The sequence below is a fragment of the Rutilus rutilus genome (genome assembly GCF_951802725.1).
Source record: "Rutilus rutilus genome assembly, chromosome: 10".
Lineage (NCBI taxonomy): Eukaryota > Metazoa > Chordata > Actinopteri > Cypriniformes > Leuciscidae > Rutilus > Rutilus rutilus.
Window position 1 is genome coordinate 39762184 of NC_140215.1, and position 27372 is coordinate 39789555.

Genomic DNA, 27372 nt, shown 5'->3' on the forward strand with positions numbered 1-27372 from the left:
AACATAATTTATAAACTACTTTTTTGTATCACATTCAGCAATATGTCAAATACATCATACAGCTCAGATAGTCCTGTGTCATATGTCATTTGAAAGGTCTCAATAAGTAGAATACAACAAGCATAATTGTTTCAGGCTTTTTACTAAACTTGAGCGAGGTTTTTGTAAAAGAAGCCCTTCAAGAGACCCATGTGTAAACCATGTATGGATGCTGAATTTTAGACACATTTCCGCTCGTAACTTCATGAAACATTCTCCGATTGTGGAAACTGACACATCATTATTTACAGCAGATGCTTACAATTAAAATGAGTCCAAACTCAACATAATCCATCACTCAGAACTAAAGATATTCCTCATGGAGTTCTAACACAAAAAATACCACAGATGCACAGACTCACGTAGCCAAGCAAGGTAGCTTAGATTTGGCCTTTTTACTCGTATCTTCATGATACATACATACATCGATCATGAAAAATAGCACAACGTTATTTACAGCAGGAGCTCACGATTAAAAAGAGTCCAAACTCAATATATTCCATCAATAATATCTAAAGATATTCCTCATGGCATTCTAACACAGAAAATACCACAGACGCATCTAGCCAAGTATATGCTCATGAAGCACTCGCGTTTGGTTTTCGCTCATAACTTCACGAAGCATGCACAGATCGTAGAAAACTGTACATCATTATTTTCAGCAGACTATCACGATTAGAGCCCGAACTCAGCATAATCCATCACTCAGATCTAAAGATATTCCTAATGGAGTTGTAACACACGAACCCGAACAGGCGCACACAGAGTCTTGAATATAGACGTAGCACTTATGTCTCGTTTTAACTCATAACTCAATGAAGCATGCATAAATTGTGGAAAATGGCACATCATTACTTACATGAGATTGTTAAGATTAAAAAGAGCCCAAACTCACCATAATCCATCACTCAGATCTAAAGATATTCCTCATGGACTTCTAACACATGTCTCTCCCATTCACTTTCAATGGCCAATTGAAACAATGGCCCTCAATGGCCCAGTGGAACACCACAAGTGTAACTCTGTGCCATTTTGTACAAAATAAAAGTTTTTCAAAACAAAATTCCTAGTGAAAAATTAAAGTAGACTAGTGTGATCAACAGTGCCAATTTTCTTCAGATTTTGTTTTATTTTTCCAAAATTATTCAAAAATAATGTGTTTTTTACTCAAAAATTGAGATGCCTACTCTCAAATAAATGAGGCCTACAATTAAACAGATGCAAATAGAAATATAAAACCAGTCCTAATTGGAAGAGAACAAGTGGACAAAAAGATTGAATCCAATATTGGGTGATAATATTGCATTATGCATTGGAAATGACTTCCCCATTCACTCTCGTCTCGGTTCGCCCATGAAAGCGCGGGGGGCGGCGAGCGAACTGCAGAGTATAGCCCTCTTTTACTGTGCTTAGCACCCATTCTGACGCGCCTGGAATAGCTTCCCATGCTTTCGCGTGTGCAGCCAGGGGCAGAATGGCCTCCGAGCTCTAATTGCCGCGCATCGCGGGTTCGAGAGCTCGAAACGGAGGTGCGGGCGCAACGCGCGCGCTCTTGGTGCTTGGATACGGCGGCTCGCATGCAGCGATAGCTGGCCGTTTTACACACAGTGTCCCGGTGGCTTTGGACGGGGAACATACAGTGTGAGGCGTGACGCGCGAGGGCAGCGTCGGGGCGAAATGTTTGTTAGTATGTGTGAGCGCTCGAGGGCGGGCACAGGACTTACATTTAAAACATGACCGGTCGTGAGAGGCCGTGTGACAGAGCGGGCAGTGAGTAGGTGTGGGCATGGGGAGGTGGACACGTGACCTACTTTTAACACTCGAGCGGCTTCTGCCTGCTTTATGAGAGTGCTCATATGGGCTCTGTGAGAGACACGGGATTTATAGTGCTTGTGTGCAGGGGTGAACACGGAAACGTGGGCACATTCACTGCATTTGAAACACATACGGCGTGAGCCGTGCAACCAGACATTATGCTCATTTGAGATTTCTCTGGGTCGCCGTGAGAACGGTGGTTGCGCGCAGGCGAGCGGGTAGATATACCGGCTCGTTGGCTGCGAGGTAAACATCTGCAGTAGCCGTGGCAACGGGGACTGACAGAGCGTGAAGCTTTGACGGTGGTCCAGCCGCAGCGGGACTTAACCGTCTTCCCTCGTGTTTAGACGCTCATAAATACTCGAGCACCATGAGTAGGAGTGGTGCGAGAGGCGGGTTCGTTTTCTGTATGTAAGAAAAACTGGCCGCGAGCTCGGAGAAGCGAGCAGCATACATTTTTATCTGCCGCGAGAGCCGGGATCGAACACGGGTCTCTGGCGCAAAAGCGTATTGTTCTGCCACTGTACCACAGGGGTGAACACATTAACTTTCGGTTAGCGCGGCCATGTAACAGAGCGACCTCATGTTTGTTTGCAGGCGTGCGTGCATTAAAACAGGCTCGTTTACTGCAATAGTAATATTTCCAGCCGCCTGAACTTAAGAGGGGACTGAGAAATTGGCGGCTTGTCCTGCCACAGCGGGACTAAAACACTCTCTCTCCTCTTTTCGCCGGTGAGTGAGGCGCGCGCGCTGAACGTTGCTCGTGACAGTCCGCTCTGTCATCCCTTGTGAACAGCGCAATCTGCGCGGCCCAACAAGGGGGCGAGCGGGTTCGCTTTCTGTATGTAAGAAAAGCTGGCCGCGAGCTTGGAGAAACGAACAGTATAAATAATCTGCTGCGAGAGCCGGGATCGAACACAGGTCTCTGGCGCGAAAGCCTAAGATTCCGCTACTGAGCCACAGGGGGGAACACATTAACTTTTGGTTAGAGCGACCATATAATAGAGCGTCATCATGTCTTGTGACGGCATTTGCTTGCAGGCGTGCGTGTATTTATAACAGGCTCGTATACTGCGATAAGAACAATTCCAGTCGCCTGAACTTAAGAGGGGACTGAGCTTGGTCGAAAACTTCAGGTCGAGCCCGCAGGGTCGACATTGAAAGTTCTTCGCACTCGGGGCGGCCGCCCGTAGAGAGTGCGGTGGCGGCGTGCTCGCGGCCCAGGCAGAGAGCGCAGATGAGGTGGCGGTCTCCGTTGCTGAGCGGAGCGCGGCACGAGCCGCAGGAAAAACGAGGCATTTTGACAAAAACGCCTCGTTCTCTTTTAGAACAGAGAGAGAAAGTGTGTCGCAAGGCGAACACACACAACAGTAATAAAAGGATATGTCGCCGGATAGCGTAGCAGGCACGGATGGCTGAAGGCGGCGAAGTTATTTCAAAAAGTGAAACTTTCATATATTTTAGATTCATTACATGTAAAGTAAAACATTTCAAAAGTTTTTCTGTTTTAATTTTGATGATTAGAGCTTACAGCTCATGAAATTCAAAAATCAGTATCTCAAAACATTAGAATATTTACATTTGAGTTTCAATTAATGACCATCCCATTCCCTACAGTATAAATTCTGGGTATCTCTTGTTCTTTGAAACCAAAATAATGGAGAAGACTGCTGACTTGGCAATGATCCAGAAGTCGAACATTGACACCCTCCACAAAGAGGGTAAGTCACAGAGGGTCATTACTGAAAGGTGTGGCTGTTTACAGAGTGCTGTATCAAAGCATATTAAATGCAAAGTTGACTGGAAGGAAGAATTTAAATAGGAAAAGGTGCACAAGCAACGGGTATGACTTCAAGCTTGAAAATACTGTCAAGCAAAGCTGATTCAAACACTTGTGAGAGCTTCACAAGGAGTGGACTGAAGCTGGAGTCAGTGTATCAAGAGTCACCACGCTCAGGCGTCTTCAGGAAAAGGGCTACCAAGCCACTTCTGAACCAGAGACAACGTCAGAAGCATTTTACCTGGGCTGTGGAGAAAAAGAAGTGGACTGTTGCTCAGTGGTCCAAAGTCCTCTTTTCAGATGAAAGTAAATTTTGCATTTCATTTGGAAATCAAGGTCCCAGAGTCTGGAGGAAGAGTGGAGAGGCACAGAATTCATGTTGCTTGAAGTCGAGTGTGAAGTTTCCACAGTCAGTGATGATTTGGGCTGCCATGTCATCTGCTGGTGTTGGTCCACTGTGTTTTCTGACGTCCACAGTCAACGCAGTCGTCTACCAGGACATTTTAGAGCACTTCATGCTTCCTTCTGCTGACAAGCTTTATGGAGATGCTGATTTAATTTTCCAGCAGAACTTGGCACCTGTCCACACTGCCAAAGGTCCCAAAAGCTGGTTCAATCATGGTGTAACTGTGCTTGATTGGCCAGCAAACTCGCCTGACCTGAACCCCATAGAGAATCTGTGGGGTATAGTCAAGAGAAAGATGAGAGACACCAGACCCAACAATGCAGATGATCTGAAGGCCGCTATCAAAGCAACCTGGGCTTCCATACCACCTCAGCAGTGCTACAAACTGATCACCTCCATGCCCCGCCGAATTGAGGCAGTAATTAAAGCAAAAGGAGCCCCTACCAAGCATTGAGTACAAATATAGTAAATTAACATACTTTCCAGAAGGCCAACAATTCACTAAAAAATGTTTTTTTTTTTTTTATTGGTCTTATGAAGTATTCTAATTTGTTGAGATAGTGAATTGGTGGGTTTTTGTTAAATGTGAGCCTAAATCATCAAACTTAAAAGAACCAAAGACTTAAAGTACATCAATCTGTGTGCATTAAATTTATTTAATACATGAGTTTCACAATCTGAGTTGAATTACTGAAATAAATTAACTTTTCCACGACATTCTAATTTATTGAGATGCACCTGTAACCATATTCAGTTAGGATGCCTTGAGGGCGAGTAAAACATGGGGAAATGTTGACTTGGTAGTGAAATATAACTTTAAGGCAAACATGGTTGGAGAAAATTACAGTAGTTTGCATTGTCTACATTACCTGTTATTCTTTGATCAGACAGCTTGCATCTTCACCGAGGTACATGATCAGGCACTTCAGCAGGCACTCTCTTCTGATGTCTATGTCCAGACTCTACAAAATGTTCAAGATGTATTGTTTTTATTAGACCAAAGCACTACTAAATTGATTGCCACAAGCAATTTTGTTTGCATGCAACCAATACCTGATCCATAACTTTAATAGTATCTTTAGTTTTTTCGCGTAGGACTCCACCTTTGCTCCTAATAACCTGGAGATGCTGAGAGCTCTGTCTGTCCAAAGAGGCCATAAATCTCAATTGTAAAGGTAAGGTTGTGATGCGAAAAAATTCAGCATTAATCTGTAAGAAAGAGAAACAGAAAATAGACTTCTGAAAAAAAAAAGATTTTACTTTGAGAACTCGTTGTAAAAATACATAGACATACAACGCATTAAACAAAGCATTAAACAACAAAAGGTATAATTAGGGCATCTAAGACATTTTCAAAAATACTACATACTAAAATACCATTGTAAAAACTATGGTAAATTCAGGATTAGTCACTTACATTTTAACATTTTTAACATTTTTCAATACAAATAAATGCTTTTACCTCCTCTTGTTGAAGCAGAGCTGGCCATCTTTCTTGCAGTTCTTGAACACTAGGTTGGTTTTCCACAATCTCTTGTCTGCGTAAGGCAAACGTCTTTGTCATTTTTTCTCTGATTGATTGTCAATGCATTGTTTCTTTTCTTCACTTCCTTTACAAGTGCTAGGCGCTCAATTTCAAGGTTTGTAGGGATGGGATATGATTGGCCTCATATGATGCCAGATATGATTGCAATATAGACATTGTATGCAAAATGCTGCAGCCTGACCTGCTGCTGAATACGCTTTACCCACCAGTGTCAATGTAGCTTTGAGAGTCTTGGTGGGTAATGTCAGGGACTTTAGTGACAATACAGACTCAGGAGAGAGATAAATAAACATGTTGTTTCAGCCCTGTGATATTACTATAGTTTGACGTTTGAGGGCTGAAAACACAATATGAGATTGGTTTCTTCCAAGATTTCAACATCTCAGTGTGGAGATCAGGAAAAATCACATAACAGAAACTCGTCTAAATTAGCATAGCAAATCATTAAACACTACTACATCTCCCACTTAACATTAATCTTGCACCAAAAAAAAAAAAAAAACTTAAATAACACTTAATTTAAGCAATTACAAAGAATTCTGAGAATCCCAGCCCAGTTTCAGTTATATATACGTTTGTCTAAATTCAAAGAAACAAGTTCATAAAACTTTAAACAATTAAACAATTCAGATTACTTACAATGTGAAAGTTCTAAATACATATAAAATATAACTAATTTGTTTAATTAAAATTTACCCTTCTCAAATCAATTAATTATTTTGAGCATTAGGGTTACCATGAAGGTTTTTGCATTTACTGTTGTAGAATCTGAACTCAGCAGGAATGAGGCTTTGTGAGGGTTAATAGACTTGATAAACGTGTTTTGCACACGTCACTCTAACACAGAACCAGGAAGCAGGAAGAGTTCGGGAAAGAGAGACCAAAGTGCAGTTGAGCTGTTGTGTGTTTGTGTCTCATTCGTGCAGTAAAATGGCAGAAGCCAGATTTTCTCAGGATGAGTTAATGTGTCCAGTGTGTCTGGATCTCCTGAAGGATCCAGTGACTACTCCCTGTGGACACAGTTACTGTCAGGTCTGTATTACAGGCTGCTGGGATCAGGAGGATCAGATGAGAGTCTACAGCTGCCCTCAGTGCAGACAGACCTTCAGGCCAAGACCTGCTTTAGCTAAAAACACCATGCTGGCTGAACTGGTGGAGAAACTGAAGAAGACTAAACTTCCTGCTGACTGTTACGCTGGAGCTGGAGATGTGCAGTGTGACGTCTGTACTGGAAGAAAACACAAAGCTGTCAAGTCCTGTCTGGTGTGTCTGGAGTCTTACTGTCAAACTCATTTTGACCGTCATGAGGATTATCACTCCCGTAAGCCACATAAAGTGACTGATGCCACTGGACGACTGCAGGAGATGATCTGCCAAACACATGATAAACTCCTTGAGGTTTTCTGTCGCACTGACCAGAAGTTTATATGCTTACTGTGTTTGATGGACGAACATAAAAACCACGACACTGTATCAGCTGCAGCACAGAGGACAGAGAAACAGGTATGAAACTACACACTGATGAAATAATGTTGACACTATTTATATTGGCTCCATATGATCAGGAAACATCATTCACACTGCAGACGTCACAGAAGTGAACAGAAGCTGTAAGTGGACTTTCACTGCTGAGCGTATTTGTGCTTCACATTTAACTTTCATATTGAACTTAACAGAAAATATTGAAGATTGAAAAATGTATGATAGGGGGAGAACGGGGTAATGTGAGACATCGGGTAATGTGAGACACCCCCTATATCTAGGCAACGGAACACAATTGTGGTCATATGACCATTATGTTTTCAAGCCCCTTCCATTTCACCATGGCCATGAAGGAGAGAACCTCATGGTGCTATAGTAAGCATGTTTTTTTCACAAAAATATTTTTTTTGCATGTAAAAGTAAATTTTCTTGCTTTCAACTTAATCAACTGTTGTGCCAAAGCAAATTGATTCAGGTAGAAAAACTTATATCATACATGTTGATGAACTACCAACATATAAAACCATGTGATGATGCTAGCTGAAGATAAGCCTGAATTACTACAAGAGATCGTTTTTTCCTAAAATGTGGCGGTGGGGTAAAGTGAGACAAATGCTGTGGGGTAAAGTGAGACATGAGGCACAAGTTAAGTTTAGTCTTAAACATATTTTAATGTAATATTACATGACATATGTTTTATTTTTAATGTCAAAAACATAGTAGAAAAGCCATCATGCCAAGGCAATACACCAAGAAGAAATCCTGGGGCAAAACACCCCTTGAGGAGATGGAGAGTGCAGCTGCTGAGGTCAAGGAAGGAAAGAAGTCTATAAGAGCGGCTGTAAGGGAGAGAAATATTGACAAGTCAAGCCTCCTAAGATTCATAAAGAAAAGGAAAAAAGGGGGAAGTAATATCAGTAGCCTGGGGGGCAGTAGCTTAGGCAAAGAGGTGGAGCACCTTCTCCATCTCACCTTGTCCAAATGGAGCGTTTGTCCCCTCCTCGACAAAACTGTCCGCACTCTCCCTGAGAGCCTGCTAGGGAGTGAAGTCAGCATGGGAATCTCGCCGTTTCAGACGGGCCATCTGAGTCTCCCGAGGTCAAAGCGCAGGCGCGTCCGAAGCTCCAATCGACCGGGCACCCCGACTTGACGGCCCGAAGGAGAGGGCGCGCTCCTCTGGGCCCCAGGCAACCTGGAGGCACCTGTTTTCCATTACCTAGTCCGATAAGAGTGTCGTCTCCCTCCTCTACAACACCCCAAGCGTCCGTGTTTGGACCGTCGTTGCTCCAGCAGGAGCGCCAGCAGGTGTACGGATCTGACTTTGACCGGAGATGACCGACCCTCCCTGGGGCCGGCCCTGGAGGTCTGCGAGCATGGAGCTCTTCTTCAAATACAATATATTTTTGGACATTTTTACAAGGAGGAATATCCTCCAGTGTGTCTTTCACCCCTAGCTCACCCAGGATGGTGCACGTTCACCGGTGTGCACGCCCTGGCACCGAGGGACTGGGTGTCCAAACCAGACTCTATTTACTGGAAGTCTTGCCCGCACAAAGTGCACTTTCTCTGGGCTGGGTCAGGCTGTTTCCCCACCCGGTCTGACCACCATCTGGTCCATGTTCCTTGTCCGAGCGGAGCATTGTCCCTCCTCCACAAAGACCCAAAGGTCCTTTTTAGGACTGACTTTGCTCCAGACGGAGATCCAGCGGTGGCGGACAAATCCGAATCTGGCTCAGGACGGGCCACCCTCCTTGGGCTGGCCAGGGGAGGTCTGACTGCATTGAGTTTTCCAAATGAATCACAATAATTTGGACATAGTTCATTTTTTTAGGAGGAATTTCCTCCAGTGTGCCATTCACCCTTAGCATGCCAAGGGCGTTGCACCTTCACTTGGATGCGCACCGGTGGGTCATCTTAATTGACCAATCTCCATGATTCTGTTACTAGTCCGACATTAGTTCTGGAATGTGTGGTTGTCAAGCTAGCTGTCAAGATTCTTACTGTTACAACATGTGTTGTTATGGAAGTTTCAGAGTGGAAAAAGTAAGTGGATCAGTTTACCCCCAGCTGGTTCACTTTACCCCCTTGATTTCTCTGGTCTGTCTCAGTTTACCCCTAAGCTGGGGTAAAGTGAGACACAAGACCACTTTTTTAAAAACAATCATATTTTCACTGCCCTTCATCCTGAATATATTCTAATAATTTCCATTGCTAGGAAACATCCTGAATTATTGGGAAATGTGTAAATATGACTGATATATCATTTTTGCTCGCTTAGAGGGGAACAAATGTAAAAAATGTCTCACTTTACCCCACTCTCCCCTACATAAAAAAATTGTGAAAATACACCATAAACCTTTATCAACACAAATGTTTTTTTTTTTTGTACTCTTCACATGATGATATAGTGACAGTATAAAGTGCCATCTGTGTTATTGGTTTGTGCTGCAGAAGCAGCTGAAGGAGACGCAGAGGTCGTTCCAGCAGAGGATCCAGCAGAGAGAGAAAGATCTTCAGCAGCTGAGAGAGGCTGTAGAGTCTCATAAGGTGAGTCTGGAGAAGAAGAGAAGTTTGAGAAGTCTCAGTCAGGACTCACTGAAGCTCACTGTGTGATTGTGATGTGTGTCCTAACAGCGCTCTGCACACACAGCAGTGGAGGACAGTGAGAGGATCTTCACTGAGCTCATCCGCTCCATTGAGAGAAGCCGCTCTGAGGCGACACAGCGGATCAGAGATCAGGAAAAGACTGCAGTGAGTCGAGCTGAAGAACAACTGGAGCGACTGGAGCAGGAGATCAATGATCTGAGGAGGAGAGACGCTGAGCTGGAGCAGCTTTCACACACACAGGATCACATACATTTCCTGCAGGTAACAGAGATCAAGAAGAACAGGACAATATATTTTTTGTTATTTAAAGAGCGCGTTATGCCCAAAACACACCCATTACTCATTAAGAGAATAGGGACGACCCTTTTAGACCATTCACCGGGAGCACCGACCATTTTTCCCGTCGTTAAACTAGGAAAAGTGGATTTGGACGCGCTCTAAGTGCATTTGCGCCATGTGCTTTAGACCATGAGCTTAGATCGTTAAAATAGGGACCATAATGTATTGGAGTTAAATGATGATAAAAGCTTGATCATCAAGGTATTCTTTTTGTAACTGTCACAAACTACTCCGAGACACTGAGATCCAATTGCAGCTTTATTTGAAGTGTAATCCAGAATCGTAATCAGCACAAGCAGGGGTCAAACACAGGAAGGCAGTCCAAACAAACAAACAAATAAACAAACAATCAAAACAGGCAGGGGTCAGAGGCAGAAGAGTAATCCAGGGAACATGCAAGAAATCCAAAAAACCAAGAGACACGAAACCAGGGAAAACGCTCGGAAATGCAGTGCAACAACATACAAAACTTTGCAGTGAGTGAATGAGTGAACATGGTATAAATAGGCTGAGACTAACAGGGTGATGAGACACAGGTGAATGCAATCAGTGATGATGAGTCCGGGAAGTGAGTTATGGGAAATGTAGTTTGTGAGGGAGTGAAAGTCTGGTGTGGAGTGCCCTCTGGTGGCTCTCAAGGGCACTCCAGCTGGTGACCGTTACAGTAACAGACCTTTAAGAAACTGAATAGCTTCTCCCACTCTACAAATCAATGCTATAACTGCAGAAATGAAAGTAATAACTCGTTTTTGGCGACTGGAAAAAGTAGCAGTGCACCGGTGATGACTTGAGCTCATCAGTCCACAGTAACCAGGGTCTGAAATAGCACTATTGTGGCACTGACCACACAAAACATACAGTAGTGGCCAAAAGTGATGTGTGGAGTTTCTTTTTTTAAATGACCCTACAAGTTTGCTTAAACCATGAAATTATCAATATTTTTTTATATATTTATATTTTTTAAATAGTTTAAAACATGAGGGAAGAACAAAACACTAAACTTAGTGAATGTGTTTATCTGACAAAATCATTCCAAGTCATCTTTGTTATAGTGCTTTTACAATACAGATTGTTTCAAAGCAGCTTTTGTCATGGGAACACACAGAGAAACAGGTGGATCCAAATGTAGCATATTTATTGTCAGGGCAATCCAACTCGTAGTCATCCATGAAGGGGTCAAAATCCATTTTAGCAGTCCAATAAACAAATAAACAAGAAATAAAACAAGAACAGGCGAGGAAACAGACTTCAGAAGTGTAAGTGACATTAAACAATGACTCCGTGACATGGACTGGAACATACAGGGTATTTATACACAGATAATAACAAGGTGACGGGAAACAGCTGTGTGCAATGATCAATGATTAGACAGAACAGGATGATGGGAAATGTAGTGCATGAGAGAATGACACCGTGGAGGACAAGGACCTCTAGTGGACACCCGGGGAAACACAAACCAGACACTGTGACATAACCCCCCCTCTACGGAGCAGCTACCAGACGCTCCAAGACCCACAAAAAAACAACCAAAACAAGAGTCCAGGAGGGAGGTGGAATGGTGGAGGATCAGGGGGAGGGATGGAGGGCCAGGGCCATGAAAGGGAACAGGAACAGGAGGTGACGGCTTAGCCGGCGGCCAGGGCGAAGCAGACGACCCATCGGGCGGCCAGGGCGGAGACTTTCCCTCAGGCAGCCAGGCCGGAGCAGACAGTCCATCGGGCGGCCAGGGCGGAGACAGCCCTTTAGTCGGCCATGGCGAAGACGACCCTTCGGGTGGCCAGGGCGGAGCAGACAGACAATCAGGCGGCCAGGGCGGAGACTTTCCCTTAGGCGGCCAGGGCGGAGCAGACAGTCCATTGGGCGGCCATGGCGGAGACTTCCGCTCAGGCGGCCACGGATCAGGAAAAGACACCGGCTCAGGAACAGGCACAGACACCGGCTCAGGAACAGACACAGGCTCAGGAACAGACACCGGCTCAGGCACAGACACCGGCTCAGGCACAGGAACAGATACAGACACTGGCTCAGGAACAGACACCGGCTCAGGAACAGACACCGGCTCGGCGGCGGCCATCTTGTCAGGAGACGCAGGCTCAGCGGCGGCCATCTTGTCTGGAAACACCGGCTCGGCAGATGTGACCTGAACAGTCTTTGGCTCTGATTAGACAGCATGATTATTGCACAGGTGTGCCTTAGGCTGGTCACAATAAAAGGTCTTCTGATTCTTGCTTCTATTGTGATTTCTAGTTGATCATTCTCTCTCCTCATCACTCGCTGCCCGATCACTAATAAAAAACCTTGCTCTGTATTCACTCCATGTCAAAATTAATTCAGTGTGCTTTTAAATAATGGCAATCTCTAGACACACGATGTATTCAACGAAAAATAATTGGACAATGTTTAGAATAAAATGAGAAATGTTTTATTATTTCATTTTATAATACAACAGTATTGTTTCTTTACTTTCAATAATGCAACAGTAGCCTATTATTTTTTCAATAAAACTTAAAGTGCTTTATTAAAAGTTAAATTACCCCAAATCCAAGCATGTATTAAATTACTGTTTAGTATTTCCCATTTCATAGTAAATAAAAATAACACATATTAATGCCTTTTCATTACACAAATATGAATTTAGCAAACTTAAATTATGTAAATAAAACAAAGGCTTTAATGGCATTCCCATTAAAGAATGTCATTAAACTTTTTAGAGTCCAATTTAAAAGTCACATGGGTCATTTTTTTTTTAATTGATATGTATACATCATATGAAAGCTGAATAAATAAACATTCCTCTGATGCATGGGTTGTTAGGATAGGACAACATTTTATTTTTTAAATATATAATTATATATATTATATAATTTCAAAACACTCTAAATATTTGGATTTATGATCGCAGTATTTCTAATAAAAATTACTGTATGTATTTCTCAAGTTAATATTGAGCTTAAATTGATTTCCTATGAAGTTCACATATAGTGTAAATGGCAAACGCTAGAACTTGTGTCTCTAATGTCACATAATGAATATGAAAAGAATGAAGCTGTGAATTTGCTGGATTGAGGAGAGTTACTAAAGATCAACAAGAGCCGCACAAATCTGACAGTAGAGCAGGTTATTGATGAATTGTGGAGGTGATGAGCTTTGATTTCTGTTTTCTCTAGAGTTTCCAGTCTCTCTCAGCTCCTCCTGAATCTACAGACGTAAATGACAATCCCTTCAGTTCTCTCTCCTCTTTTGATGGCGTGAGAGAATCTCTCCGTCAGCTGAGAGACAAACTGGAGGATTTCTGCAAAGAGGAGCTGAAGAAGATCTCTGACAGAGGTAAAGTCCTGGAGATTCTGCTCTCAGAAATGATCCTCCATCATCTCAGATCATGTAGAAGATCATATTAGAAATGTCTTAGGAACGGATGCAGGGATCATTTTCTCTTGACATGATAATCACATGTCTGTTGATTTCCAGTCACTTTCTCCAACATTGTTCCCAGGACCAGGAACGACTTCCTACAATGTAAGTCACTGAGAAAAGTGTAAGTCACTCACTGAGTGTGTTCATGTTCTTCCTGGAGAAGTGAAAGAAAACATGACAGAAGAGTTTTAGAGTTGATCATGTAAATGATGATTTGCTCAGGATATCTGGTAAACTGTACTGAGACACTGATGATATATTGAACATGAAGGGTTCAGATACATTAAAAGATCAGACAGATTCATAATTTCTGATTCTGATGTGTTTTATCTCCATCAGATTCCCATCAGCTCACTCTGGATCTGAACACAGTGAATAAACACATCTGTCTGTCTGAGGGGAACAGAGTGATTACTGTCACTTACCCAGAGATTCAGTCGTATCCTGATCATCCAGACAGATTTGATCATCTCCAGGTGTTGTGTAGAGAGAGTGTGTGTGGACGCTGTTACTGGGAGATTGAGTGGAGTAAATATGTGTGTATATCAGTGTCATATAAGAGCATCAGCAGGAAGGGACGGGGTAATGAGTGTGTGTTTGGATCTAATGATCAGTCCTGGAGTTTGATCTGCTCTCCCTCCAGTTACTCATTCAGACACAATAACATAGATACTAAACTCCCTCTAAAGCCCATCAGCCGTAGAACAGGAGTGTGTGTGGATCACAGTAGAACAGGAGTGTGTGTGGATCACAGTAGAATAGGAGTGTATGTGGATCACAGTGCAGGAACTCTGTCCTTCTACAGCGTCTCTGACACGATGAGCCTCATCCACACAGTCCAGACCACATTCACTCAACCGCTCTATCCTGGGTTTAGGGTTGGTCTCCTATCATCAGTGAAACTGTGTTGGTGAATCAGGATAGACTGTAGAGAGATTCTACCCATAATACTTTGAGCTGCATGATAAATCATAAACACTGAGATGTTATAGAGTCTCTTACTTTCTCTTTATTACATTAATACTACAGCTGAGCTTCTGTCAGTGAAATAACATGTTCAGATTATGGTTGAGTAAGTGCTGAGCTTGAAGATGATATAATATTCCCTGCTAAACTCAATAAAAATATTGTTTTGTCTCATCATCTCTTATGCGTGCCTTGTGTATATGTGTGTGTATATGTGTGTTTACATGTATATGTGCATATGTATTGTTTTATGGTGCATATTTTTAAACATATTTTACCTAATTTTGATTATTAACCGGTTAATAAGGTTAAAGTCAAATATGTCCTAAATCATAAGCATTTGTATTTTCATACTTACAGTAAATAGGTCACAGAAGACTTCTCCGTGTTCAGTTCAGCTCAATCTCTGAGACTTTTGGCAGGTGAACATTTTAGTTTCAATTAAATATATTTTTATTAAATAGTTTACATACAAAGTACTAATATATAAAAAGAAAAGAAAACAAAGTCAAAGACAAATCGTTTACAAGCTTTGTCTGCAGGAAATGCTAATAGCAAGAGCATCTAACTCTCCGTTATCATATCTATGGATCCTAAACCATTTTTGAAAGAGTTCTATGATAAGAACTATAATTTTTCCTCGACTGGATGCTTCCCAAAACAGCGATTGAATCAGAGCAAATTACCACCCTATCCGGTTAAACCTCTTCACCCGTTGTAACCCTACACTGAAAAAAGTTTCTCATTAAATGCTGCGCTATACATTTAAAAGATGTCTTAATTTTATAGTATATATAGGCTACTTGTTTTTCATGAATGTATTTTACAACAATAAGAGCAATGTGTAACATTTTACCAGATTTAGTGCTACACTTATTGTCTCTTATTTGTTCCCCACTAAATAATGTTTGTTCAGATTTTATACAATTATTGTGCACTCGTGATCTTTAGCCGCTTTTCCACCGAAATTACCCGGAACAATTTGTCCCAGGAACTTTTTTCCCAGGAACCTTTTTTGCCCCAGACCGGTTGCTTTCTGCGTTTACACCGCGGTCTAAAGTACCGGGAAGGTAAACTGCGCGCAACTGCACCTCCCAGTCTGCGACGGACAGTAATCAGTTTTGAGCGCCACATTTATAAGTATGGAGGAGATTCAAACTGTGCTGCAGTTATTGGTTTACTAACGAGGTAATTAACATAACAAAATAGACGAGCACTGATACTAAAGCGTGTTCAGAAAGCTCGTATGCGTATAAAATTGTTTAGACAATGTACGTTGTGAGATGACTGGGACGAACGCGCAAAAATTTCCTTTTGCGCAAATACTCTTAAAAAAAGCCTGAACCCCGTCTATCAATCATAAATAGTGACAGTCTTGTAAATAGTTGTTTGTTACCAACCTCAATGCGCTATTTCAATCCTGTTATAGTAAATTTGTAACATGGTTTGCCTTGCAATAGATGACAATGTGTAAACATAATGACTTAATATTAAAAGCTGTGGCAGAAAAGAGACGAGCACTGATAAAGCATGTTCAGAGCTCGTAATGCTAACGTTAGATATAAAATTGTATGTTATCAGCTATTGCGGACATTGGCCGTGAGATGGCTGTGACGAACGCGCAGAAAGTTTCCTCTTCCACAAATACCCAAATAATAAAGCCTGAAACTCGTCGCCAGTCCCCCAGTTTTTTTTTATTAAATTCCATATTTGCAGACAGACAACTTTACTGCATGAAGCCACTTTTTAAAAGGGAGGTTAAAAATAAAGAAAATGCTGCGTGGAGTCATCCAACCAAAATGCGGCGTGAACACAACCAATCAGCTTGTGCAGCGCACAAGTCCCACCCCTGAAAGTTCTTGAACTTTGAAAAAGTACTACCTCATGAGCAGGGACTATCGGAGGGGGAAATATTTACCCGGAACTTCATTTAGACCCTGGTTCCTGCGGTGTAAACACATCGAGTACCAGCCCAAAGTTCCTAGTTCCTGGGGAAAGTTCCTGCGGTGGAAACGCGGCTTTTGTAGAGTAAATTTTACTGCTGAATTATACAGTAATCTAGTAATATAATAGCATTTTTGTCATATATTATGATCATATATTTTTTTTATTTGTGTTTTTTCTTTATAATGAAGTTGTCTGTATTTAGTAGATTGTGTTTAACACACGAAAAAGTGATTATCAGTTCAACACACAGAGTTATAGAAATTCTACTTGATTTAAAAAAAAACGCCACAGGTATCAGATCGGTATCAGAAGATACTCGTAGAACCGGATCGGTTCGGTTCTGAAAAAACGGTATCCCTATTGTGCATCCCTATTGTTTGCCTTTAACATGTTGATGAATTTGACCATGAAGACCCTAAACATGAAGTAAGTCTGTATATTAGCGATTCTTCACCATGCTGAAACCATGTACACAAAACCTGACCTTGGGATCGTGTCCTAAGAGTCCTTGTGGATTTCAGTGTCATTAACTGATCAAAAGTTATAAATAATGTTCAATCAGCTCGTAGCTTTTGAACTGCTTTTCCTGAGCGAATCTACTCAAGTCTACAATGAGACCAGGGCCGTTTCTGAACATTTTGGCCCCCTTCCCAAAACGTACACACTCAAAACTTAATTAGCAATGTTTCTAAGCATTGATATGATCCTTTTTTTTATTTTTTATTTTTTTATTTACAAATTAAGCCGCGTTTCCACTGCAGGAACTTTCCCCAGGAACTAGGGACTTTGGGCTGGTACTCCGTGTGTTTCCACCACAGGAGCCAGGGTATCCGGGAGGTAGTACTTTCTCAAAGTTCAGGAACATTCAGGGCTGGGACTTGGGTGCTGAACGTGCTGATTGGTTGAGTTCATACCGCATTTTGATTGGTTGACTTTATGCAGCATTATATTTCAAACACCATACGTTGCGGTTGCGTTGCAACTTGGCTTGGTTCGAGAGATTTAACATAGAGTTGTGGAATCCATCAACGGGACATTTGCCCACTATAGTGGGTTATTCGACAAATAGTAGGTTAGTGAGATGTGGGAGTGGCTTGGGGGTCAGTGGGGTGGGGGTTAGTTAGGGGGGTTTATGGGGGCATTAGCTCAGTATCGCCCCCTAAGGGTGTCCGTATACCACCTACTCCGGGGTAATTGGATAGCGCGTTGCAGAAGCAGGGGTTATCACGAAATGATAAATGCCCACTATTTAATGGGCAGTAGTCATCCATATTCACCCTACAGTCCCTTGGGGGCACTATGCTTCCAATGGCAGCTTATTTGTATGGGTGTTTGTCCACGAACCACCTGTATGGACTACCTTTTGAAATTTCTAGCTGATCATTTCTCTCTCCTCATCACTCGCTGCCCGATCACTAATAAAAAACCTCGCTCTGTATTCACTCCATGTCAAAATTAATTCAGTGTGCTTTTAAATAATGGCAATCTCTAGACACACGATGTGTTCAACGAAAAATAAATTGGCAATGTTTAAAATAAAATGAGAAATGTTATATTATTTCCTTTTAATAATACAACTGTATTGTTTCTTCACTTTCAATAATGCAACAGTAGCCTATTAGTTTTTTCAATATAACTTAAAGTGCTTTATTAAAAGTTAAATTACCCCAAATCCAAGCATATATTAAATTATTGTTTAGTACTCAACGTTTCATAGTACATTAAATTAATGAAAACAAAAATATCACGTATGAATGCCTTTTCATCATACAAATATGAATTTTAATTCTGTGAATAAAACAAAAGCTTTAATGACATTCCTAGTGTATTAAACTTGTTTAAAATTCAATTTACACAATATAATACAGATAATATGGAGATTGATACATTTGATCAGGATAATGATATGATTATTTAATGTGAGAGAGATGCTGGTATATTACTGACCTCTCGGTTATATTTCCACATCTAAATACATTTAGTCATTTAGCAGATGCCTTTATCCAAAGTGACTTACAAATGAGGACTAAATTAAGCGAGTCATAGAATAGAATAGAATCGGGCATTTATATAGCGCTTTCATATGTACTACTGTACACCCAAAGCGCTTTACAATCATATCAGGGGATCTCTCCTCAACCACCACCAGTGTGCAGCATCCACTTGGATGATGTGACGGCAGCCACAGATATGAACATTGTGAGTCATAGTGAAGAGGCAAAAACAACGCAAGAAGTGCTCAAAATAGAAAGTTCAGGCATTGCTCAGAGTAGCATAAGCCAGACATGGTACGATTAAAGGACAAGGAAAAGTTTTTTTTTTTTTTTGAGGTTAAGTGCTCACGGAAGAGATGAGTTTTCAATTGTCTTTTGAATGTTGTCAGGAATTCTGCATTCCGGATGAGGGTGGGGAGAGCGTTCCACCAGCATGGAACTGTGAATGAGAATGTTCTGGAAAGTGATTTTGTGGCTCTCTGTGTTGGAACCACAAGACGTCGCTCGTTGGCCGATCGTAGGCTTCTGGTAGGGATGTAGGCTCGTAGGAGCGAGTGAAAGTTGGAGGGAGCTGAGCCTGTGATAGATCTGTAAGCAATGTCAAAGTCAATGCCTTGAACTTGATGCGAGCAAGACGAGCTGCAGCATTCTGGATCATCTGTAGAGGTTTAGTTGCACATGATGGAAGTCCAGCCAGAAGAGCAGTAGTCATGCAGTAGTCAAGCCTAGATATGACGAGGACCTGGACGAGAAGTTGTGTTGCATGCTCAGTTAGGAAAGGCCGGATCTTCCTGATGTTGTGCAGTGCAAACCTGCATGATCGAGCTGTCTTTGAAATGTGATCTGCGAAGGTCAGCTGGTCATCCAATATCACTCCAAGATTTCTGACCGACCTTGATGGGGTGATTGATGATGAATCTAGCTGGATAGTGAAGTCGTGCTGTAGAGACAGATTGGCAGGGAGGACGAGAAGCTCAGTCTTTGCCAGGTTGAGCTGCAGGTGATGTTCCTTCATCCATGCCGAGATGTCCACCAGACAGCTTGAGATCCATGCAGCTACTGTGGGATCATCTGGTTGAAATGAGAGGAAGAGCTGTGTGTCATCAGCATAGCAGTGGTAGGAGAAACCATGTGCCTGTATGATGTGTCCCAGTGATGTGGTGTAGATGGAGAAGAGGAGGGGTCCAAGAACTGAACCCTGAGGAACCCCTGTGGTCAGTTGATGTGCTCTGGATACCTCGCCTCTCCATGCGACCCTGAAGGACCTACCTGTGAGATAGGACTTGAACCAGTGGAGAGGAGTACCTGTGATGCCCAGTGATGAGATGGTGGACAGAAGGATCTGATGATTCACAGTGTCGAAGGCAGCAGATCCAGGAGAATGAGGACTGAAGATTTGGAAGTAGCTTTTGTGATCCGTAGGGCTTCTGTGACCGACAGCAATGCAGTCTCAGTTGAGTGCCATTTCCTGAAGCCAGATTGGTTGACATCCAGCTGGTTGTTCAGAGACAAGAAGGATGTCACTTGGTTGAAAGCAACACATTCAAGTGTTTTCGCAATGAAAGGTAGGAGAGAGACAGGTCTGTAATTCTCTGCAAATGATGTGTTTAGTGTTGGTTTTTTAAAGGGGTCATATAATGGTACATGCACTTTTACAAGTTGATTGTACTGAAATGTGTGTTGACAGTGCCTGTACACAACCATCATAAAATGATAAAAATCCATCCAGTGTTTTTTTTTTAAATCTCCTTATATGTTTCCCCCTCTCCTGAATCAAGCTGTTCGATATTGTGACGTCACTAAATCGACGCCCCTCCCACGATTGTGATTGACAGCACTGTGTTTCAACACAGACCCGCCCTAGCTCGTGAGCGAGCTGTCTGTCACTGTCATCATAGTGCATTGATATGCTGGAGAAGAATGGCGTCGTCTAAGCGATTGTTCTTGGGTGTAGCCTATAGGAACACAGGTTACACAGCTGTCATTTTATTGATGTTTTTGATAGAATATTCCCAAAGCATTGACGCGGGGGTTCCCTCACGGGGATTCCCCACGAACAACGTGAGTCATTTAACGAGGGCCAGTAAAGCTGGTTTTGCTAAGAAGCTGTTCCTGAAAATAGGATCCGTACCAACTATGTGTGTTCCTGCTGCACCTCCAGAAGACGAGTGTAACGTTTTATTAACATTTATATTAATATTTATATTAATCTTTGCGTATCGCTAGCTGCACTCTTCACGATGAATGCGGCTGTTTACACTCAAGGGTACATTACGGCATATTTTCTATGTATGACAACATAATATAATTCAATATAATTCATAATCCAACGTTTATAATGAACAATGCGTTATGGTTATTGTGTTAGAAACGGTGTACGCACAGAACAGAGGGCGGGGTGAGCAAAGCTCATTATCATTATCATTTATTATTTAAAGACGTATGCACTTAAACGGCATGCTGAAAACAGAGCTGTTTTTGACCAGGTAAAATTTGTGTTTTCTTACAATACTAATGAGAATTTTTAATTAAAGCATATTACAAACTTTTAATTTAGACCCTAAAGAATCATATTAGCTTGTGCAAAAATGGCATTATATGACCCCTTTAAGCAGTGGAGTAACCCGAGCCTGCTTGAATGCAGTAGGGAAAATGCCAGTATGGAGGGATGAGTTGATGATGTGTGTGAGTGCTGGTAGAAGTGTGGGAGAGATGGCTTGTAGAAAGTGTAAAGGGATAGGGTGTAGAGGGCAGGTGGTAGGATGACTGGAGAGGAGAAGTTTAGATACTTCTTCATCGGTTAGTGGAGAGAAGGAGGAGAGAGGGTGATTGGCTGTGAAAGGGGTCGGTCTGGGCTCCTGTGTTTGTGGAGCTGAGAACTGACTGCTGATAGATGTTGTTTCGTTGGTGAAGAAGTTAGCAAAATTGTCAGCAGTTAAAGAGGAGGTGGGTGGTGGTGGAGGTGGACAGAGAAGAGAGTTGAATGTCTTGAAGAGTGATCGTGTGTTGGAGGAGCTGTTGATCTTGATGTGGAAATATGAAGATTTTGCAGCATGAACATCCACAGAAAAGGAAGAGAACAGAGATTGATACATATTCAGGTCAGATATGTCTTTTGATTTGTGCCATTTCCTCTCCGCTGCCCTGAGTTGTCCCACTGTCCTCTCACATCCAGAGATGAGAATTGTGAGGGTGAGGGAAGAGAAGATGACACAGCAGAGAAAATATGGGAGGGAATGTGGGAGAAATATTGGTAGTATATGTGTAGAAAGATGTAGATTGAAAGTAATCAGGAAATTATCTGAAACTTGTAGAGGTTTCACCAAAATGTTCTCTGTGATGCAGTTGCGTGTTTAAACTAGGTCCAGTTGGTTGCCAGATTTGTGAGTATCTGTGGTGATGAGCCGTTTGAGATCGAATGAGGCTAGGAGAGAGATGAAGTCTTTTGCATACGGCTTCTCTAGATGAATGTTGAAATCACCAAAGACTAAAATTGGGGTGCCATCCTCAGGGAAAGAGGACAGCAGCACATCCAGCTCCTCTACAAAGCTTCCCAGTTGACCTGGGGGGACGATATATGACTATAATATGGATCTTAATGAGAGTCTAAATTAATCACTTTTGTGTTTTCTGGAATTTTTTTTATTTATTGTTTGGTTTATTTCACTATTTCTGCCAATTTATTTTTTAAATGTATAATTTAAAAAACACACTAAATTTGGATTTATGATCACAGTATTTCTAATTAAAATGATGTATTTCTCAAGCTAATATTGAGCTTAAATTGATTTCCTAGGAAGTTCACATATAGTGTAAATGACAAACGCTAAAACTTGTGTCTCTAATGTCACATAATGAATATGAGAAGAATGAAGCTGATGCTGTGAAAGTGCTGGATTGAGGAGAGTTACTAAAGATCAACAAGAGCCGCACAAATCTGACAGTAGAGCAGGTTATTGATGAAGTGTGGAGGTGATGAGCTTTGATTTCTGTTTTCTCTAGAGTTTCCAGTCTCTCTCAGCTCCTCCTGAATCTACAGACGTAAATGACAATCTCTTCAGTTCTCTCTCCTCTTTTGATGGCGTGAGAGAATCTGTCCGTCAGCTGAGAGACAAACTGGAGGATTTCTGCAAAGAGGAGCTGAAGAAGATCTCTGACAGAGGTAAAGTCCTGGAGATTCTGCTCTCAGAAATGATCCTCCATCATCTCAGATCATGTAGAAGATCATATTAGAAATGTCTTAGGAACGGATGCAGGGATCATTTTCTCTTGACATGATAATCACACTCTTCATGTCTGTTGATTTCCACAGTCACTTTCTCCAACATTGTTCCCAGGACCAGGAACGACTTCCTACAATGTAAGTCACTGAGAAAAGTGTAAGTCACTCACTGAGTGTGTTCATGTTCTTCCTGGAGAAGTGAAAGAAAACATGACAGAAGAGTTTTAGAGTTGATCATGTAAATGATGATTTGCTCAGGATATCTGGTAAACTGCACCGAGACACTGATGATATATTGAACATGAAGAGTTAAGATACATTAAAAGATCAGACAGATTCATAATTCTGATTCTGATGTGTTTTATCTCCACCAGATTCCCATCAGCTCACTCTGGATCTGAACACAATGAATGAATACCTCGGTCTGTCTGAGAGGAACGGAGTGATTAATAACACTTTTCTAGAGACTCAGTCGTATCCTGATCATCCAGACAGATTTGATGGCTATATGCCTCAGGTGTTGTGTAGAGAGAGTGTGTGTGGACGCTGTTACTGGGAGATTGAGTGGAAGGGGATTGAAGTGTATATAGCAGTGTCATATAAGAGCATCAGCAGGAAGGGATCGGGTGAAGAGTGTTGGTTTGGATATAATGATCAGTCCTGGAGTTTGTTCTGCCATCGCTGCAGATTCATATTCAGACACAATAACATAGAGACTAAACTCCCTGTAGAGCCCATCAGCAGTAGAATAGGAGTGTATGTAGATCACAGTGCAGGAACTCTGTCCTTCTACAGCGTCTCTGACACGATGAGCCTCATCCACACAGTCCAGACCACATTCACTCAACCGCTCTATCCTGGGTTTAATGCTCATGTCGGATCATCAGTGAAACTGTGTTGGTGAATCAGAATAGACTGTAGAGAAATTCTACCCGTAATACTTTGAGCTGCATGATAAATCATAAACACGGAGATGTTATAAAGTCTCTTACTTTCTCTTGATTACATTAATACTGCAGCTGTGCTTCTGTCAGTGAAATATCATGTTCAGGTTTTCCCGGTTGGGCGTTTAAGCTGATATATTATTCCCTGCTAAACTCAATAACAATATTGTTTTGTCTCATTATCTCTTATGTACATATGAGAAAATGTGTCTATTTCTTTGCTCTTTTGTTCATGAAAAGCAAAATAAAAAGTTATATAAAAGGAAACTCCCTGTTTCCACACAACAATTTCACTTCAGAATGAAAGTAAAATGATAGTAGATCACTCATTCAATGTCAGGACTGTCTGATGTTCAATTCGAAAAGTAAAATCCCTCAAAAAAGTCATAACACACTAAGTTGTGTCAATTAAAATTCTGTTGCTATATGCACCATTTCTAAATACACATTTTATGTAATGTGAGAAGAATAGAGAGATTGTGTTTTACAGTTCCCTTTCAAGGGAACTCGAGCTGCGTCGAGACGCGGTGGGAACGCCCTGCGTGATTGCGTCGTGAAGCACGTGTATAATCAGTCCAATGGAAAGACGAGACGTCATAGGCGGGTGACGTCATCGACCAGGAAGCTATAAAGCACCCCTGAAAACAGACCGCGACAGCTTCTGTGCCTTCAGCAAGCGATCTGTGTATTCTGTCCTTGTCATATTTATTGTTGTCTGTCAAGTTGCAATATATATATATATATATTATGGCAAAAGAGAGCAAGCAAGCATTGTGTTGTTCCCTGCCCGCGTTATATCACGGGTGGGGACACACACTCCAGAGTAAAAGCTTTGTGTTGCTTGTTTGGGAGTGGAGCATGCCAACAGTCAGTTCTCGAGGGGGCTGACTGTGAGCATTGCGAGAAGCTGTCCGTGAGGACGCTCCGCTCCCGCCGGCCGTTCTTCGAGGAGGACGGTTCGGTGCGCGCGCCCCGAGGCGCGGGTCCCGCTGCTGCCGAGGCACGGCGTCGATGCGCATCTTGGGGATCGCAAATGGTTCTTACAAACACCTTTTAAATCCAGTGTTTTATCTCGGGGAGAAGCACGCTCTGCGGTTTCTCCTCCCCGGGATGAGGCATTCATCCTGCGATTTCCAGTTCCGAGGAATTGGTATCGTTAGTGTGTTTTAAAAGAAAAATAAAAGAAAATAAAAGAAAATAAGGCAGATGTTTTTGAGTTTTCATAATAAATAAATAAATAAGTGAGCTCATAACTCTGTTGAATAAAGAGGAGCTTATAAAGGAGGTTTTATCCTGTGCTGTTGCTAAGTTAAATATTTCTGGCCAGCCAAACATATATGAGAGTGAAAATATAAGGAAAACTCTATATCTCAGCCTCCTCATCGGGGAGTGCCGTTTTTTCCCTATCTCCACACTGAGGTGTCGAGATCGTGGAATAAACCGGTTTCTATTTGTGTTTATCCCTAAACTTCTACTATAGTAATGTTATGGGTATAAAGTATCATGGTATGACAGTGCCTCGGGTTAAAGAGACGCTTGCGAGCTATCTCTCTCCCGGGTTGTCATCATAACCCCGATGTTACCCACCAGCCATCATAAATATTAGATAAATATTATTAGGTAGCACTGGTAGGTAAAGTATATAAGGACATGGATGAATGCGAGGATGTAACAGCACTGACGCTATTCGAGAATTGCGTCGTGCAACAGATAAACTATACCGGGGAGGGACGGTTTTGAGAAATCGTTTCTTCTTGGCGTCCTCTGGGTGGCGACTCTCTGAAGAGGGTCGCAGCGCTGTCAGTTCGGTTGTTTCCTGCTGGTGGCCACGGAGTGATATATATTTATATGTATATATATATATGTATAGTTTTTTCTGATGTAAAGAGAAATTAAAATATGTCTGTTCTTCTGGACGCTCCGCTTTCAAAAAAACAGCGAAATAACTCTTCAGCGGCGTTCCAGAGGTTTCTTCCTCACCGATCTAATGTTCCTGAGACTGCTGGGCGGGAGCAGTCTCAGCCTACTAAAGCTCCTCGCAGCATAGAGTGCGGCAAAACAGAGATTCGCCATTCGGGTTCATCCACAATCGAAGGTGACTTGGGTGGCGGTCGCAGTCTAGCCAGTTAGAGATATGCAAGATCTGAGGACTGTTTTATCTCTAAAATATCTTGGAAGAAGAAGCCCTGACGCCGAGGCTGCAGGCTTCTGAGGGTGGTCCCCTCCGGGGTAGGGACGGTTTTGAGAAATCGTTTCTCCTCGGCGCCCTCTGGGGTGCGACTCTCTGAGGAGGGTCGCAATGTTGCCAGTTCGGTTTTCCTGCCGGTTCGCCGTTTCAGGATACCGAGGTGTCAGCGTCCCCAAACGATCCTCCGAGGAGGGTCGTAGAGCAGTCAGTTCGGTTTCCCTGTCGGTTTGCCGTTTCAGGGCACTGAGGTGCCTGCTTTTTCCAACGATCCTCCGAGGAGGGTCGTAGGAACAAAGCTAGTTAGAGGTAGGCAAGATCTGAGGACTGTCGTTATCTCTAATAAAACTTAGACTAGAAGTCGTGACGCTGAGGCTATCAGGCTTCTGAAGGTTCCTCCGGGGCAGGGACGGTTTTGAGAAATCGTTTCTCCTCGGCACCCTCTGGGGTGCGACTCTCTGAGGAGGGTCGCAGCGCTGCCAGTTCGGTTGTTCCCTGCCGGTTCTCCGTTCAGGGCACCGAGGTGTCAGCGTCCCCATACGATCCTCCGAGGAGGGGCGTAGAGCGGTCAGTTCGGTTGTTCCCTGCCGGTTCACCGCTTCAGGGCACCAAAGTGAGTCTCGAGAGAGTGGTTCCCCTATTAGAATTTCTGGCAGCGTGGAAACTACTGCCACATATTTCTCAGTGGGTCCTGCACACTATAGAAAAGGGCTTCAGAATTCAGTTTGGTTCTCGTCCGCCCAGATTTCTAGAGGTCCTCCCCACAGTGGTGGACCCCGAGCAGGCTCTGGTTATGGAGCAGGAAGTACTGACACTTCTGCAAAAGGAGCTATAGAAGGGGTTCCTCCTCCCATCAGACAGTCAGGGTTTTACAGCCATTACTTCATTGTTCCGAAAGAGGACGAGGGGTTGCGTCCTATTCTAGACCTGCGTCAATTAAACAACAGGCTTCAGAATCTCAAGTTCAAAGTATGCTTACGCTATATATGATTGTGTCACAGTCTCAGTCCGAGGACTTGTTTGTCACAATAGACTTGAAGGACGTGTACTTCCATGTATCTATCCATCCTCATCACAGGAGGTTCCTGAGGTTTGCTTTCGGGGGCGAAGCATACCAGTATCAGGTTCTTCCCTTCGGCCTAGGTTTATCACCCCGCACCTTTACAAAATGCGTGGATGCAGCTCTGGCTCCTCTGAGACTCCAGGGCATTCACGTATTGAATTATCTCGACGATTGGTTGATTTTAGCTCAGTCCGAGCAGATGGCAGTTCGGCATCGAGATGTCGTTCTGTCTCACTTAAAGAGGTTGGGGTTGTGGCTCAACGCCAAGAAGAGTGTGCTCCTCCCAGCTCAGAGGACCACTTTTCCGGGTGTTTTATCTCACAGCCATAAAGGGGGTAAAACTAGGCCAGTCACTCACTGTGAAACAGTTTCAGAGACTGTTGGGGCTCATGGCAGCTGCGTCCAACGTATCTCTTTTGGCCTTCTGTACATGAGACCTCTGCAGTGGTGGCTCAGGACCAAGGGGTTTTCTCCGAGGGGAAATCCGTTTCGCATGATCAAGGTCACGCGGCGATGCCTTCGTGCCTTGGTCATGTGGAAGAAACCTTGGTTCCTCGCCCAGGGCCCAGTGCTGGGGGCTTCTTATCGACGCGTATGCTTTCGACGGATGCTTCCCTCACGGG

The 27372-nt window shown here is 42.8% G+C and overlaps 1 protein-coding gene across 2 annotated transcripts; it reads left to right on the forward strand.

The window, feature by feature from the left end:
- The first annotated feature begins 6412 nt into the window (after positions 1-6412).
- On the forward strand, positions 6413-23819 carry LOC311298310 (tripartite motif-containing protein 16-like). Of its 2 annotated transcripts, XM_084421120.1 has the most exons (9): positions 6413-7089; positions 9520-9615; positions 9703-9936; positions 13182-13341; positions 13483-13530; positions 13768-13904; positions 22338-22497; positions 22648-22695; positions 22932-23819. In XM_084421120.1, exons 1-9 carry the CDS (start codon positions 6517-6519, stop codon positions 23459-23461), a joined length of 1986 nt encoding a protein of 661 aa, XP_084277246.1. In that variant the 5' UTR covers positions 6413-6516; the 3' UTR covers positions 23462-23819. The 2 variants fall into 2 exon arrangements, with proteins under 2 accessions (XP_084277246.1, XP_084277247.1); XM_084421121.1 differs by lacking the exons at positions 13182-13341; positions 13483-13530; positions 13768-13904 and having other exon boundaries at positions 22932-23818.
- Positions 23820-27372: the final 3553 nt, after the last annotated feature.

Excerpts from the sequence above, each read along its gene's own strand:
- LOC311298310 (XM_084421120.1), top strand. The coding sequence starts at position 6,517 with ATGGCAGAAGCCAGATTTTCTCAGGATGAGTTAATGTGTCCAGTGTGT. Across the intron at positions 9,937-13,181 it reads ATCACATACATTTCCTGCAG|AGTTTCCAGTCTCTCTCAGC; the intron begins GTAACAGAGATC and ends TGTTTTCTCTAG. Across the intron at positions 13,905-22,337 it reads ACAGATTTGATCATCTCCAG|AGTTTCCAGTCTCTCTCAGC; the intron begins GTGTTGTGTAGA and ends TGTTTTCTCTAG.